This window comes from Leptopilina heterotoma, unplaced genomic scaffold (assembly GCF_015476425.1).
Source record: "Leptopilina heterotoma isolate Lh14 unplaced genomic scaffold, ASM1547642v1 Lhet_218, whole genome shotgun sequence".
NCBI lineage: Eukaryota > Metazoa > Arthropoda > Insecta > Hymenoptera > Figitidae > Leptopilina > Leptopilina heterotoma.
The window spans coordinates 1,085,704-1,104,837 of record NW_025110935.1 but is presented as its reverse complement, the minus strand read 5'-3'; the positions used below and the strand labels follow the sequence as shown (position 1 = coordinate 1,104,837).

The 19,134-nt window shown below is 19.7% G+C and overlaps 1 protein-coding gene across 2 annotated transcripts in view; it reads left to right on the top strand.

The window, feature by feature from the left end:
* LOC122501916 overlaps positions 1 to 19,134 on the top strand; it is a 173,386-nt gene that overhangs the window by 135,520 nt on the left and 18,732 nt on the right. For both annotated transcript variants that reach the window (XM_043611701.1, XM_043611702.1), the window contains exon 3: positions 2,685 to 2,931. In XM_043611701.1, coding sequence (XP_043467636.1) covers positions 2,685 to 2,931 — 247 coding nt within the window. The remainder of the gene's footprint in view (positions 1 to 2,684; positions 2,932 to 19,134) is intronic.

Below are 19,134 nucleotides of genomic sequence, written 5' to 3'. Positions count from 1 at the left end.
AGAATTATAAAATTTTTACCGAAATTCAATTAGTAAAAATACAATTTTCAATAAATTGAAAAAAATCAATTATTTTAAGTAATTTTTATAAAATTCTTCAGGAGAATTCAATTATTTTCACAAATTTCAATACAATTCTTCGCAGAAATTTAATTATTTCAAAATACGTTAATAAAATTATTCTACATAAGAATTGAATTACTTTCCATAAAATTTTAATTAAAAATCGTCGAAAAAAGTGTTAAAAATTCAATTATCCTCATAAACAATTAAAATTCATCGCTGGAATTCAATTATTTTCAAAAATAATAAAATATTTTTGATAAATTCAATTATTTTGAAATTTGAATATAATTTTAATAAAATTCGTCATCACGGAATTTTAATTATGTTCAAAAATTTTTAAAATACTTGTCAAAATTTCAATAATCTTTACAAATAGTAAAATTTTTCTCCAAAAATCAATTATTTTCAAAAATGTTAATAAACTTCTTGGCAAAATTTCAATTATTTTCAAAAATTTTTCTCAAATAAATGATTTTCAATATCCTACTATTTTAATCAAATTTTCCAAAAGAATTCAATTGTTTAAAATAAATTCTTTAAAAATTCTAAGCAAATATTTAATTATTTTCATAAATAATAAAAATTGTACAGGAATTCAATTATTTACAAAGTATTTGTAAATATCTATTATTCAATTATTTTCGTAAATAATAAAATTATAAACTTTCTCGAAAGAATACAATAAATTTTAATAAATGTTAATAAAAGTGTTCACTGAAATTCAATTATTTTTAAAGATTTTAATAAAATTCTTCGAAAGAATTCAATTATTTTTTTAAATTTTGATAAAATTCTCTATAAGAATTCAATTATTTTTAATGCAATTTTAATTAAATTCTTCAAAGAAAATAAATTACTCTAATGCATAATAAAATTCTTCTCAAGGAATTCAATTGTTTTCAATATAATTTTAATAAAATTTTCAAAAAATTCAATTATTTTCGAAATTTTAAATAAAATTCTTCATTAGAATTCAATTATTTCAAATTCTTAGCAAAATTTAAATTATTTTCAAAAATTTTTCTTAATTCAATGATTTTTAATATCTACCTTTTTAATAAAATTTTCCAAAAAAATTCAATTATTTAAAAAAAAATTGTACGAAATTCTTTACAAACATTCAATTACTTTCATAGATAATAAAATTCTTTTCAAAAATTCAATTATTTTCATAAATAATAAAATTTTTACTGAAATTCAATTATTTAAAATATAATTTTCAGTAAATTAAAAAAAAAACTATTAGATAAAACAATTTTTATAAAATTCTTCGCGGGAATTCAATTATTTTCAAAAATTATAAAATTTTTACTGGAATTCAATTATTTAAAATACAATTTTCAATAAATTGAAAAAAATCAATTATTTAAACTAATTTTTGATAAAATTCTTCGCGTGAATTCAATTATTTTCACAATTATTATCAACCCTATTGATAGTTATAAAAACTTTTTTTTTAAAATTTCAATAAAAACTAATTATTTTTTGCCTTTTTTCGAAATATAATTTTTCAAAAACACGTATTTTAAAACAATTTTTAAATAGTAATAAAATTGAATTCTTTCAAATAAAAAATTTATTTTAATGAAATTTGACAAAACTTTTATATTAATAATATTTTTGTAATTAATCCAATTAGTGAAATTTGACTATTTCCATAGTTATTTATTTACTAGTAATTATTTCCTATTTATATCGATTTTTAGAAATATTATTTTAAATTTAGAAATATTAACTATTATTATTATTCATTATTATTATTTTCAACTAATTGCTGAAGCAAAAAGTTAGAGAACATTTTACTAACAATTAGTTAGTTTTTACTAATTTAGTTTCAGAGAGATATCAATAGTGAATTTTTACTGATTTGAAGTGAAATAATTACTGAAAGTAAAAATTTCTCACTAACTTTAGAATAACCTAATCCTAATTAATAAAACAATAAACAACTAACAATAAACTAAATTGGAACAGAAAAAAATTATAATATAATTTATAATTATAATTACACTTAAAAAATAATTTATTTCATTCAAATAACCGATTATTTGACTATTATCAATTAAATATTTACTCGAACCAAATAATATTTATTGGAGTCAAATGATATTTTAACCAATAATTTCAGTATTTGAAGCAAAATAAGAATTGAACCATTTAATAAATATTATTATTAAATCCAATAAATATTTTTTGATTCAATTAAATATTTAATTAATATAATAGTCAATTAAAATCGATTATTTGAATCAAATAAATTTTTTGTTCAGTGTATAAAAAATTAATTAAAAATATCGTTAAGTGTTGCATAAATGTTACCATATTCGATGTAGTACGTGTGACACAATTAGCAAAGTGTCTGTTTGGCAAGTTTCCAAAATAATAATTCTCGAAACTCAAAACTGAAAAGGGTACAACTTTCACTTCTTTTTCTTTTTTAGGGAACATTTATAGAGAAAATATTATTCTTGAAAATGTACATTATTTTCAAAAGAAGAAATAAAAGAGTAAAAAGAATAAGAAATAAAATAAAATAAAAGAGTAAAAAGAAGAAGTAAAATTTACAGTTTATATAATAGAATTGAAAATAAATGTATTTTTGATTGTTTGTGTTGCAGAGGGCGAATTCCCTCCCGGTACGGACACACACGCCAACGTCTGAAAATCGAGTTAATTTGCGTAGAAGCGTAAGGGGCGAACCACCCCCTCATCCGGCTCGACTTCGAAAACATCCTCATGGCTGGACTCTTCATTTCGCCCGTCCCCTCACCGGCCCCTCTGGTTGCACCAGATCCATTGTCCTCTTACTCATCGTGATATTAGCTCTTCTTGGAATTGGAGGAATCGCTCTCTACATAGTGTTCGGTGAGTTCAATCAATTATTCATTGTAACAAATTTGTCAAATTTATCAACAAATTATATTTTTCATTAAAAAATTCTGGGAAAATTTCAAAATATTTTTCCTTTTTTTTATGTGATGGACTATATAGAATTTTAATTGTAAATAAATTATATATTACGTGCACTGTAAAAAGAAAGGTACTAATTCAGTACCAATTTTGGTACTAAATCGTCATTTGGTTCTATTTTTAGAAAAAAGCTCGAATTTAGAACCTTTTATTTACAGTGTGATATTCAATTTTTTATTATTATTATGCAAATTACAAAATTTTTTATTTTCAAATATGCATTTTTGAATAATTACAGATTCAAACTTTAGAAAAACATCAGTTATTAACTAATTTACTAATTAATTCTTCTTGTTTATTAATTTCAAAAAAAAAAACTTGAAAGAAATTGTTCATAAAATTGAGTTATTTAACCAATTTTTAAAGAAACTCTGTATTATTAAAAAAAAATACAAAGAAATTCTTCAAAGAGAATTTAATTACAATTATCAAAAATTTTAACATAATTATTTACGAGAATTCAATTGTTTTTCTAAATAAAAAAAATCTTCGAAAGAATTCTATTATACAATTATTTTTAAAAATATTAATTAAATTCGATTATTTTCAAGAAATTTAATATAAATTCAATTATTTTTGACAATTTTGATGAAATTCTTTTTAAAAAATCACTATTTTCAAAATTTTTAATATAATTCCTTCAAAAAATTCAATTTTTTTCTCAATACAATTTTAATAAAATTTCTCGAAAGAATACAATATTACTTTTAAAAATATTATTGAAATTCAATTATTTTCAAGAGTTTTAATAAAAATTCAATTATTTTTAACAATTCTGATAAAATTCTTCGAAACAATTCAATTACTTTTATAAATTGTAACATTCTAGGCAAGAATTAAATTATTTTTGTAAATAATAAAATTCTTCTGAGAAATTAAATTTCAATAAAATTTCTCTAACAGGTTCAATTATATTTAAAAATTGTATAATAACATTTTTCTAAACAATTTAATTGTTGTTCTCAAAAGTTTTGAATAAAATTCTTTGCAAATTTCAATTATTTTCAAAATTTTCAATTAAAATTGTTTTAAAAAATTTCATTATTTTTAAGAACTTCAATGAAATTAAAAAAAAAGAATTATTTACAAAAACTCTAGTAAAATTGTTTAAAAGAATTTAATATTCTATAAATACTTTTATAATATAATTTAATAGGAAAATTAATAATTACAATTAATAATAAACACGATTATTTTAAAAACTTAAAAGAAAACCTTTATAAAATTCAATTATTACTTTCAAAATGTTCAGTAAAAATTATTTTTAAAATTTATTTAGAGCAAATATAATTTATTTGAACCAAACAGAATTTATTTAAACGAAATGAAATTGATTTGAAACAAATATTTATTTGCCTCTGAGAATATTAAACCATTCCTCCGATGGGTGTATATTTGAAATCTATAATTTAAATCTATTTGAAAAATTACCTCTTTCTCACCACTAAATGGTTCTTAATTTATAAACTTATTGAAGCTCAATTATAGTTGATTACTCAATACACAGTCTTTCTCTCTCTCTCTCTCTCTCGTGCTCCATTTTGTAATAGAAGAAAAAGGTTAATCTCCATTTTAGCAAATTAATTTCATTTTAATGCGCAATTTCTCCATTTTTTACACTACATAATAATACCAAGAGGATTTTCACTCTATTTAAATTATAAATCCGACAAAATATAATTTTCTCATTTTCTGTATTTTTCCTTTGTTGAAAATAATCTAAATTAAATAATCTAAATGATGAAAGAAAAAAATAATTTAAAAAAAACTGTTCTAAATTGAATGGGGGTTAGTTGCTGTTTGCTATTTTGTTTCCCAACTTTTTTAATAATTTTTATTTTTAAATATTTTGAATTTTAAAATTAATCCTATTGAAAATCATCGAATTGTTGCAAAGAATTTTATCAAAAAATTTAATTATATATATTCTTTCAAAAAAAATGTTATTACAATATTGTATTGAAAATAATTAAATTGATCATAAAAAATATTATTATTTATGAGAATAATGCAAAGCAAATATATTGACGCAAGTATTTAGAAAATAGAAACAACAAAATCAGAGGAAATGTCACATAAATTTCCCCCATTTTTTATGACAATTTAAAATTTTTCCTCACAAGAAAGAATATAAAAAAAAATTTATTATTTTCTTCCCAATTCCCTTCTATATTCCCTTCTTACGGTATATAAACATTATAAAAGTCGGTGCGTAATTACATTCGTTTTTTTACGTACATACACATTTATTTTTACCCATATTACCACACTTGCGCCATAGCCTTGATTTGGGTTATAATTCAATATTGAAAGTAACTGACACACTGTATAAATTCTTATGCACATTTGATATACCTACGTTTTGAGTATTGTAGCGAGAGTAATAAAAAAACGAAGCCTTCAATACGCTCGACTAAACATTTCTCTCCGTAGGATCAGTCTCGGGTCACGTGGAGTATTTATAAGCCTGATCTCATGTCAGAAGAAAATGCTACTAGAATTGTAAATCATGACATTTGGGATCATATAAAACCAATTTTGAAATACGATTAATTAAAACAAGGACTTGTCTCATTTGAAATGAAAAAAAAGAGCGCGCGCGCGCGGGGGAAAAAACAGAGGATGTGTGTTTGTTTATAGTGAAATATAAATACCGACAATTTTTCTACGCATAATAAAATTTCGAGTTAATTAATGAGAGGATAAATTTTATTTTTTTATTCTAATTAAGATTATAATTATAAAAATAATAAATAATAAATAATTTATATTTAGAAACATGACGGGAATAATAAATGACAAATAATAAGTAACAAATAATGAATAACAAGTAAATAATAATAATAATAAATTCATCAATTAGGATAATAATAATAAAAACTTCTTTTATTACTTTTCTATCGTATTTTAGAAATTTTCGACTTACAATTAGAGAATATCGAATAGTAGTTTTGTCCGTTGTTGTAAAATTTAATTTGCGGCGCTCATTTCGTTAAACGTAAAAAAATAAATAAGTTATAGAAAACTTTCACTTTTTTTCTCTGAAAAATTGAGTGAATATTTAAAATTTAGGGAAATTTCTAAAGTATTTTAGAAAACGAATTTTCGCGTGCTACATTATATTGCTAGAATCAAGATTTTATAAATCGAATCTCGACTTTGAATGCTACTACTAGACTTGTAAATCACGACATTTAGGGGCATGAGAATGTATCCGCGGTTCGATCTTGCGGTCATGTGCAAGTCGTTGATTTATAATCTGCCGTGAAATCGTTGCGCACCCGACTTTCAACGATGATTTGCGTTTGATATATAGTATGCCGACTATTTCTCCTGGCAAAACTTGAATATTATCATTATTATTATTATTTCTATTTTTATTATTTTTATCATTAGTACTATTATTATTTTTATCATTACAACTATTATTATTTTTATCATTACAACTATTATTATTTTTATCATTAGAACTATTATTATTTTTATCACTATTAGTACTATTATTATTTTTATCATTAGAAGTATTATTACTACAATTATTAATACTATTATTATTATTATTATTTCTCTTAATATTTTCTATTCTAAAGATAATCACGAATTATAATTAGTTGTAAATCAAATAAATTATTCTTAATATTCTTTTCATTTTTAGCAAAAATAAAAACGTAAAGGTTGTTTCTTCTTTTTTGACATACATACTAATTTTCAATTTTCGTTCAAAATATTAATCATATTAAGGAATTAATGAATTATATTAATTAATCATTAATCGTTCTCAATTAAGAATTAATTTTAAATATAATTGTATTTTTCAACAATTGTAACTTAAAATTTATAAAATAATTGAATTTTGCAAAAATTATTCTCGTATAGTTGAATTCTTGCAAAGGATTTTATTTAAAGTTTTATAAACAATTGAATTTTCATGGAAAATTTTATTATTCATCCGAAAATAATTGAATTTTTTATGAAGAATTTTATTCAATTTTTTTTTACATAATTTAATTCTAGTTCAATTATTTGGGGAAAATAAATGAATTCTTGTGAAGAAATTTATTAAAATTTTTAAAATTAATTCAATTCTTAAGAAGTATTTTATTATTTATGAAAATAACTGAATTATTGCGAGGAATTTTATTCAAATTTTTATAAATAAATAAATTTACATGAAACAATTTATTGCGTGTGAAAATAATTGAATTCTTGCAAAGAGTTTTATGAAAAGTTTTTAAAAAATTGAATTCTTGGACAAGAATTTTATTAATTATAAAAATTATTGAATTCTTGCGAAGAATTTTATTCAATTTTTTTTAAATAATTAAATTCTCTTTGAAAAATTTCAATAATTCAGGAAAATAATTGAATTCTTGTGGAGAATTTTATTTAATTTTTTTTCATAATTGAATCCTCGAGAAAAATTTTAGTATTTGGAGAAATAATTGAATTCTTGTAAAGAAATTTATTGAATTTTTCTTTTAAAATAATTGAATTCTCGTGAAAAATTTTATTATTTGGGAAAATAATTGACTTCTTTTAATGAATATTATTAAACTAGTAGATATTAAAAATCATTGAATTAATGGAAAAATTTAGAAAATGATTGAGATTTTGCTAAGAATGTTATTTAAATTTTTTTAAATAATTGAATTCCTGCAAAAACTTTTATTGTCTATAAAAATAATTGAATTTTTTTAAAGAATTTTATCAAAATTGTTCAATATAAATAATTCTTATGAAGAATTTTAACAAAAATTTTGAAAATACTTTAATTCTATAAAAATTTTATTAAAATTCTATATTGAAAATAATTAAATTCTTGCGAAGAAAAAATATTAAAAAAATAGAAAAAAATTATTTGAAAATCATTAAATTTCATTTCAACTCTCAAAACCAGAAAAAAAATCACAAAAATGACTAATTTTAGGTGTGGACAGAATAAATGAATGAATAAATGTTATTATTATTATGTCTTTTTCTATTAAAAAAATAATCACGAATTATAATTAGTAGTAAAATGCAATAGGTACAGGTATGTATTTATAAATATATAATTGAAAGTAAAATTCTCTTATATGGGGTTGCGTGCAAATATTGTACACTTATTGTACAATAATTACATATTATTTTTGGTACCGAGACCTTATTTGCGCGATTAAGTTGCAATTATCCATTTCCTTAACCGACATATTCATTGAGACAAAAACACATATTTTGTAAATAAGAAAATTGTTTTATGAACTGCAATTTTTGATTTTTATTTTCGAGAAAGTGAATATACTTATTAAAAAGTTCAATCGTCTCAAGGGATAGGGTTTTTTTTATTTCATTTGTTCAATAAAAAGGAAAAAAAACTCATTTTCCTTGAAGAAACGTACAATTAATGAAGAATTTTTTCTTTTTTGCGATAAAAATTTTCTCAACGAGACTTTTACGAATTTACTGAGAAATCAATTTTTCACATCGTCACACTCATAAAAAAGGGTAATTTAAGTGTTTTTTTTTAATTTAACAAACTTATAAGAATGTTTTATAATAATTAAAAATAACCGAGTGATAAAATCATTATTTTATATTTCTTCCTGAAAATTTTTTCAAAATTTGAAACCTTTACAAAATTAAATTATTTTTAAAAATTCACTTTAAAATGCTTTTAATATTCAATTATTAGGTATCTAAAATTTTAACTGAAATTAATTTTTAAATAAATTTTAACTATAAAATTCTATGAGAATTCAATTATTTAAATACAAAAATAAATATATATAATAATTGAATACTTAAAATTTAATTCTTACAAAGATTTTATCAATTTTTAAAAAAATAATTGAATTTCAGAGAAAAATTTTTATTATTTATGAAATTAATTGAATTTTGCGAAGAATTTTATTTAATTTTTTTTTAAATAACTGAATTCTCTTGAAAATTTTTATTACAAAATAAATAATTAAATTTTGCGAATAATTTTATTTATTTATTTTTTTTAAATAATTGAATTCTTGTGAAGAATTTTATTAAAATTCTTAAAAGTAATTTAATTCTTGAGAAACAATTTATTATTTATGAAAATAATTGAATTATTCCAAAGAGATTTATAAAAAATTTGTAAATAATTAAATTTCTGGGAAATTTTTTTTATTTATGAAAATAATTAAATGTTTGCGTACAATTTTATTAGAATTTTTTTTCAAAAATTAAATTCTTTTGGAAAATTTGATTAAAATGGTAGATATTAAAAATCATTGAATTAAGAAAAATTTTTTAAAATAATTGAAATTTTGCTATAAGAAATTTTAAAAAAATTTTTGAAAATAATTGAATTCCTGCAAAAACTTTTATTATCTATGCAAATAATTGAATTCTTATAAACAATTTTATCAAAATTTTTTTAATTAATTGAATTTCTGCGAAGAATTTCATTATCTATGAAAATAATTGAATTCTAATGGAGAATTGTATCAAAACTTTTGAAAATAATTGAATTCTTTAAAAAATTTTATTAAAATTGTATTGGAAACAATTGAATTCCTAAGAAGAATTTTATTATGCATTAGAGTAATTTATTTTCTTTCAAGAATTTAATTAAAATTTCATTGGAAATAATTAAATTCTCATAGAGAATTTTATAAAAATTTTAAAAAATAATTGAATTTTAGTGAACACTTTTATTAACATTTATTAAAAATTATTGAATTCTTTCGAGAAAGTTTATCAAAATTGTATTTAAATTTGAATTTTTGAGAAGAATTTTTGCTATTTATGAAAATAATGAAATTCGTGCAAAGATTTTTATTAGAATTTCTGAAAATAATTGAATTCTTTAGAAGAATTTTCTTATGCATCAGAGTAATTTATTTTTTTTTTTTGAGAATTGAATTAAAATTACCTACATTGAAAATAATTGAATTCTTATAGAGAATTTTATCAAAATTTAAAAAAATAATTGAATTCTTTCGAAGAATTTTAGTAAAATCTTTAAAAATAATTGAATTTCAGTAAAGATTTTTATTAAAATTTATTAAAAATAATTGAATTCTTTGCAGAAAGTTTATTAAAATTGTATTTAAATTTAAATTTTGGAGAAGAATTTTACTATTTACGAAAATAATGAAATTCGTGCAAAGATATTTATTAAAATTTCTTAAAATAATTGAATTCTTATGAAGAATGTTATAAAAACCTTTGAAAATAATTGAATTCTTTTGAGAATTGAATTATAATTTTATTTATAATAATTGAATTTAAAAAAAATGTTATAAAAATTTAAGAGAAAATAATTTAATTTTGCGAAGAATTTATTAAAACTTTTTTAAAAAAATTAAATTCTCTTAAGAAATTGTATTAAAATTATATTGAAAACAATTTAATTTCTGCTAATATTTTTAATACAATTTTTTAAAATATTTAAATTCTTATAAAAAATGTTCAGAAAATTTTTGCAAATAATTGAAATATTTAAAAATTTTATTAAAATTGTATTGGAAACAATTGAATTCCTCCGAAGAATTTAATTATCTTATGAAAATAATTGAATTCTTTTGGGGAATTTCATTAAAATTGTATTTAAAATAATTGAATTTCCGCGAAGAATTTTACTATTCATGGAAATAATTGAATTTGTGCAATGATTTTTTTTAAGTTTTGAAAATAATTGGATTATTTTGAAGAATTTTATTACATTTTTTGAAATTTTTTTAATTACTCCCCAAATTTGAATTAGTAAAAAACTAAAAATGTTTTCTAATTTGAAATAGTGACTGTTATTTTGCTTTTCAATTATAGTATAAAATTTTACTAATCAATAGTAATTTCTACTAATTTATTGGTAAAATTTACTAATTCAAGAGCAAAAAGTCAGTCACTTATTCTAATTGGCAAACATTTTTATTAATTTATAAATTTAGCAAGAACTCTATATATTATAAATTACAAAAATGATAAAGAACTGTATTTCTATAACAATTTCCACTTTTTATTATTTTCCACTTGAAAATTAATTTATTAGTGCCATTTTAATGAAAAAATTCATTGAATAGGTGATAATTTTTTGAAACAAGAACATACATTTCTCTTTTTTTTTGTTTTATATCAGAACATTGTTGTCTTTTGTTCGAAAGTATACATACACTTAGCAAGAAAATTATGAATGTCCGAAGGACATTTTATACAAGCAATGATTAAAATGTTTATATAGCACTTTATCTTATGATATAGAATTTTTTCTCAAAGTAGTTATTTAAGTGACCAGCCTGAGTATAGTCACATACTTTTGATTTTAATTGGAGCAAGGGCTCGTAAGCTTTAATAATATATTGAAAGTATTTCGTCTAATTTTAATTTTTTTCTTCATTTTACAGTCTATATTTTACAACTCATTTGCATGCTCGCAATGAAATGTAAAATTTTCTTTCTTCTTTTGACATATTTTATTTTTATTTTAAACTTTAAATTTTATTTTTATTTTAAACTTTAAACTTTAAATTTTATTTTCTTATTAAAAAATTGAAAAACGATTTCACAAATTTTTTTAAACATCATTTATTATTTAGGACATTTGAAATCAAACTAATAAACAAATCAGATATATACGAGTACTTCATTTCAAGCAACAAACATTTTCCATTTGTCAACATATTCGTACAGTTTGACATGAATCAATGCTTGTTAGATGTTTTTTTTTCTTTTTAAAAAAATGCATTCAAACGTCAAAGTAAATAATGTTTTATTTGACCCTTACAGTCGCGTATTTCTCTTTATTTTTTCGCAATGATTTGACCACCGCAAGTGCTTATTGATGAAAGAAGTTTTTTCTTCATCTTCTCAAGTTGATATAATAAATGAATCGTTAAACAAAAGCGAGTGCTTGTGAAGAAATGATATTCTAATTTAAGAATGTATTTTCGCCTCTTTTTATTTCTTAATTATATTTCATTAATAATAAGTAAACGAAAAAATTAAAAATTTAATAAAAAATATTTGAAATCTGTTAAAAAAATTAAAAATCTAATAAAAAATATTAAAAATCTAGTAAAAAAATTAAAAACCTAACAAAATAAGTCAAAAAGTAGAAAAAAAAAATTAAATTACTTATTTTGAAAATATACACAAATTGTAAGTGATTTTTATAGATTTTTAATTTTTTTTTAATAATAAGTAAACGAAAAAATTTAAAATCGAATAAAAAATATTTAAAATCTGGTAAAAAAATTAAAAATCTAATAAAAAATATTAAAAATCTAGTAAAAAAATTAAAAACCTAACAAAATCAGTCAAAAAGTAAAAAACAAAAATTAAATTACTTATTTTGAAAATGTACACAAATTCTAAGTGGAAAATTTAAACATAGAGGAAAATGAAAATTTAAATTTAGAATACAGAGTTTTATCGGTGATTCCCAGTGACTTCTATAATAATACTCAGGGGGGTTAAAAAAAAATGACTCGAGAATTTTATCCTTTGGCCAAGAAGGGTAGGTGGTACGGTACCAATTTGCAGTAAAATTAATTGAATTCTTTTTCATCGAGTTTTAAAAAAAGATTTCGCTTTTATTGCGAAAAGTAATTGTCCATTTTTATTAGCTGACAAACTCTGGAGCTACAAATCAAAAGAAAATTATGTTGGTTGTATAAGGTGTCAGTTATGTGATGACGTTTTTTTTTATAATTTACGGCTCCATTTGTTTCCATCACTCAAAAAAAAAAAAAAAAAAATATTCCCCATAAAAATTAATATTTTAATTATATTATTTTTTAATTACAATTTTTAGGGGAATTATATTTCGTTCAAATTATCTTTCTTAAACTAATTCAAATTTTTTAGAAATCAGTGAAAAAAATTTGCCTAATTTCTATTTAATATTAAAATTTTTATACAAAATTCTGTTTTTCTTTTTTTAAAAAGAAAAACAGAATTTTGTATAAAAATTTTAATTTTAATTAAATATATATTTAATTAAATTTATTTTTAAATTAAATAGAAATTAGGCAAATTTTGTTTACTGATTTCTAAAAATTTTCAATTATTTTAAAAAGGATAATTTAATAAAATTAATAAAAAATAATAAAGTTAATTTAGGTAATTTACATTTATAAAATTAGTAATTTTTGTATTTTAAATTAAAAATCGAAAAAAGTAATGCGATTTCTTTCGAATTTTCACTCATTTCTTATTTGCAAAAAAGAAGAATGAAAAAGAACCATCGGCATTAAAACAGGAGGCAATTTGTAACAATTGAAAAGTAAGAAAAGAAAGCACAAATAGAGCAAAAATATTTTATTGTAATAATATACACAGGGCGAGGAAATCATTATTTATGATGTAAATATATCGACGAATAGAATGTTATGCAGCATAAAATCGCAGTTATTCCTTAAATGTCGATAACTGTACATTTGCAATTTTATGGAATGATCGATTGCGATTCACAGTTATATCGATCCATATTTATTCAAACAATATATATTTTACCACATAAATTCGATTCGACCGGTTGCCATAATTTTTTTTTACTCCAACTACCAACATTCTTGAAGAAAAATCTCATTATTTCTTCTATTGATTTTTATATCTCACTTTTATGTTTATATATACATAAATGGGTGATTTTTCAGAAAGTGCTACATTGCTACTTTGTTACTGTAATTTTTTCAAAATTATTTTCAATATTTCCATTCAATTACTATTTTCTGGAATTTTTAACTAAAATTCTTCTTTAAATCAATTTTTTTAAGTAATTTTTAAAAAGGTCTTTGAGAATTTTCAGATTCATTTGTAATTTTGTATAGAATTCAATTTTACGAAATTTCTTCAAATATTCAAAAATTTTTCAATTGTATATTAGAAAATAAAATCTTGAAATAATTTCAAAAAAAAATTCAATTAAATTTTTTCAAAAAAATTAATTCTACAAAATTGTTAGTTAAAAGTGTGAAAAATTCAGATTTTCAAAGATTTTAATTTGACACCTTTTCAAAATTCAATTATTTCTAAAATTGATATTATTTGTAACTTCTTCAAAATTAAATTATTTTTTTTTAGAGTTTTTAACTAAAACTCTTCACAAAATGAATTATTTTTAAGAATTAGTATGAAATTGTGAAATTTAAAAATTCGACTAATTTCAAAAAAATTTGAATTATTAAAATTTATCAAAAAACAAATTCTTTAAATTTTCTAATTAAATTCATTCAAATTTTGTAAAATTTAAAATAAAAATTCTGATATTTAATTATGAAAACTGCATAAAACATAATTGAATTTAAAATAATAATAAATAATTTAAAATAACTAAAATTCTGCCAACTTTATAAAAAATTTTAATAATTGAATTCTTTTGAGAAATTTTATTTAAAAAATAATTGAAATTCTGACAAGCAATCAAAAATTTTAAGAACAATTGAATTCTTTTGGGGAATTTTATGAAAAATAATTGAATTTCATCCAAAAATTGTAAAGAATTGATATTCTGCAAAGAAATTTATCAAAAATGAAAAAATAATCGAATTCTACTGAAAAACTTTGTTGAAATAACTCAATTAATGCGAAAAAATCAAAATAATTCAAATTCTCCAATGAAATATTATAAATTTGCAAAGATTCATGCAAAGATTTTTAAAATAACTAAAATTCTGACAAGAAATTTATAAAAAATTTTAATAATATAATTGAATTCTTTTGAGAAATTTTATTGAGAAAATAATTGAAAATATGGCTAAAAATTTATCGAAAATTTTAAGAACAATTCAATTCTTTTGCAAGAAATTTATGGAGAAAAATTTAAATTCCTTTTAAAAATTTAAAATAGTTGAAATTCTGCAATGAAATTTATTAAAATTTTTAAAAATAATTGAATTCTGATATTTTATTAAAATCGCATTGAAAATAATTAAATTCTTGCAAAGAATTCAAAATAACTGAAATTCGGATAAAAAATTTATCAAAAATTTTAATAATAATTGAAGGAATTTTATGAAAAATAATTGTAATTCTGCAAAAAAATTTATCAAAATATTAAAGAAAAATTAAATTTTTAAAAATTTTATTGAAATTAATGCGAATTGAAAATTCGAAATTGATGCGAAAAATTTAAAATAATTGAAATTCTGCAATGAAAGTTATCAAATTTTTTAAGAATAATTGAATTCTTGCAACGAATTCAAAATAACTGAAATTTGGATAAAAAATTTATCAAAAATTTTAATAATAATTGAAGGAATTTTATGAAAAATAATTGTAATTCTGCAAAGAAATTTATCAAAATATTAAAGAAAAATTAAATTTTTAAAAATTTTATTGAAATTAATGCGAATTGAAAATTCGAAATTGATGCGAAAAATTCAAAATAATTGAAATTCTGCAATGAAAGTTATCAAATTTTTTAAGAATAATTGAATTCTGATATTTTATTAAAAATTGCATTGAAAACAATTAAATTCTTTTGAGAAATTTTATTAAAAAAATAATTGAAATTCTGTCAAGCAGTTAATTAAAAATTTTAAGAACAACAATTTAATTTTTTCACGGAATTTTATGAATAAAAATAATTGAAATTCTTATAAAATTGAATTATGTTTGAAATTCTTAAGTAAATTTATTTAGTAAATAATTCATTGAAACAAATGAAATAGGGAACAACGATATTTGTATTGCCGTAAAAAATGGTAATTAAGAATATTATATTTAAAAATGGTATTTAAAAATGGTATTTAGAAATACTTTTTAAAATTGGTATTTAAAAATGGAATTTAAAAATAACACCTAAAAATAACATTGTAAAGTAAACATTGATAATTTTTGTTGTTTAACTTCCCCCTCTCCTTTCCCACGATTAAAATTCATTTCTCTCTCTCTCTCTTGCTTATATATGTAGTTCCCTTTTTCTTTAATTTTTTTTGTCCACTGTCAGAGAGGTCAGAGAAGGATAAAGAGATACTGAAAGGCACTCAGGTGGATAGGAGAACGGAAGTGAAATGCCGGTTTCGATTCACGGCTGGAGAACCCTTGCGATATTGCACCGATTAAAAAAAAAATAAAAAAGAGGAGGGAGAAAAAGAACCAAAAGGGCCCAAAAGAGGGAAAGGAAAGAAGAGAAGATCTTTTTGTATAGCCTCGGCAGAGTCATAATTCATTCGTTCCATGCTGTTAAAAAAAAGAGAGAAATAAATAAAATAAGAGTGTCTACTGATTTTCTTCCTCTCTCTTAAAATTCTACTAAATCAAAATACAAATTGACAGTTTTATTTCAAACTGTGTTAGTCGGTGTTAGTGATTGACAATATTTTAATCTAATAAGCAAAAATTCTCCCTCTTTTGTATTAAAAATGTGATAAATATATTCTAATAATATTCTATTTCTCTCACATTTTTAATTTAAAAAAAGGGAGAAGAATTTTTGAAAATAAAATCAAGGACTGCTAAGGCTTTAAATTCGCTAACAATTAAAATAAAAAAAATTCTCAAAAATTGAATTAAAATTCTTTGAAACGATTCAATTATTTTTAAAAACTTTTCGAAAATTATTTATTTTCAATATCTACTATTTAAATAAAAATTTCACAAAGAATTTTGATAAAATTCTTTGCAAGAATTCAATTATTTTCACAAGCAATGAAATTTTCCCAAAGAATTCAATTCAATTGAAACAAACATTCAATTATTATTTTCATGAATAATAAAATGCTCCTCAAGAATTCAATTATTTACTAATTTTTTTTGAAATTTCTTCGCAATAATCCAATTATTTTCCTAAATAATAAAATGCTTCTCAAGAATTAAATTATTTTCCCAAAATAATAAAATTTTTCATGGAAATTCAATATTAATTAAAAAAAAATTGAATAAAATTCTTCTCAAGAATTCAATTATTTTCATAAGCAATAAAGTTTTTCATAAAAATTCAATTATTTATAAAAATTTGAATAATATTATTCGCAAGAATTTAATTATTTTCATAAGCAATAAAATTTTTCACGAAAATTCAATTATTTATAAAAATTTGAATAAAATTCCTCACAAAGATTATCATAAATAATAAAATGCTTCTCAGGAATTCAATTGTTTAAAAAAAATGTCAATAAAATTCTTCACAAAAATTCAATTATTTTCAAAAATAATCAGATTGTTAACAGGAATTTAATTATTTTTAATTATTTTAAACAATAATAAAATTCCCACAGAAATTCAATTATTTAAAAATATTTCAATAAAATTCTTCGCAAAAATTCAATTATATTTTCAAAAATAATCAGATTGTTTAAAATTTTGATAAAATTCCTTATAAAGAATTCAATTATTTTCAATTCAATATCCATCTAATCCTTCGAAAGAATTCAATTATTTTCATAAGAAATAAAATGCTTCTCAATAATTCAATTATTTTCCTAAATAATAAAATGCTTCTCAAATTTCAATTATTTTCCAAAAATAATAAAATTTTTCATGGGAATTCAATTAATTAAAAAAAAAATTGAATAAAATTCTTCTCAAGATTTCAATTATTTTCATAAGCAATAAAGTTTTTCATAAAAATTCAATTATTTATAAAAATTTGAATAATATTATTCGCAAGAATTTAATTATTTTCATAAGCAATAAAATTTTTCACAAAAATTCAATTATTTATAAAAATTTGAATAAAATTACTCACAAAGATTATCAGAAATAATAAAATGCTTCTCAGGAATTCAATTGTTTAAAAAAATGTCAATAAAATTCTTCACAAAAATTCAATTATTTTCAAAAATAATCAGATTGTTTACAAGAATTTAATTATTTTTAATTATTTTAAACAATAATAAAATTCCCACAGAAATTCAATTATTTAAAAATATTTCAATAAAATTCTTCGCAAAAATTAAATTATATTTTCAAAAATAATCAGATTGTTTAAAATTTTGATAAAATTCCTTATAAAGAATTCAATTATTTCCAATTCAATATCCATCTAATCCTTCGAAAGAATTCAATTATTTTCATAAGAAATAAAATGCTTCTCAAAAATTAAATTATTTTCATAAATAATAAAATGCTTCTCAAGAATTCAATTATTTTTAATATTTTAAAAAAAATTTGAAGAAAATTCTCTGCAAAAATTCAATTATTTACGTAAATAATAAAATACTTCTCAAAAATTCAATTAATTTCACAAATAATAAAATGCTTTTCAAAAATTCAATTACTTTTAAAAGTTTTAATAATATTCATCAAAAGAATTGAATTATTTTCCCAAATAATAAAATTTTTCACGAGAATTCAATTATTATTGAAATAAAATTAAATAAAATTCTTTGGAATTTTTCAATTTTGGAAAATTCAATTTTTTTGATAAATAATAAAATTCTTCTGAAAAATTAAATTATTTTTTTAAGATTTGATAAATTCTTTATTTAAATTTGAAGAAGTATTCAAGTGTTCAATATATTTTTTAATTTTTGTATTTAAATAATTTAATTTCTGTTGAACTTTCTAATATAAGAATTGTTTTAAAAACGAATTTCAGTTGAAATTTTAGAAAATAATTGTAAACAATTTGAATTAAATTTGACATATATATTTAAAGAGTTTTATTTATTTACTTTTGAAAATAACTTTTAAATATAATTCTGTTTTTGAAGACTTTTAATTTTTAATATATAAAAATTTAGAAAATAATTGAATTTTTCAAAAATTTAGAATAATTAAAGTTCTAAGCACAGGATTAGAATAAAAATAAATATTTTTGATGGAAATCAGGAAACAGTCAGGGAAATAATGAATCAAATTTTTATGAACCGACTGAAACTGGGTTTTTTTTTAGACCGAAAAAATCTGGAATACCTGCGGAGTCCTAAAAAATTTTCTATGGTAATAACGGAAAATCAAGGAAATGAAAAATAACTTTTTTAATATCACATCTCTGAATCGAATAACTTTTTTTGACTTTTTTTGTACTTTGAATAAAGATTTGACTGTATTTTCATTTTTTTTTCAATTCCCTAGAAAATAAAAAATTTTTAGGAGTTGAAGGAAACTGTAAAAAGTCTTTAAAATAAACTATGAAGTACCTACGCAATTAGTAATTTTTTACATAATTTCGAAAAATACTGTTTTTAAACGGAATTC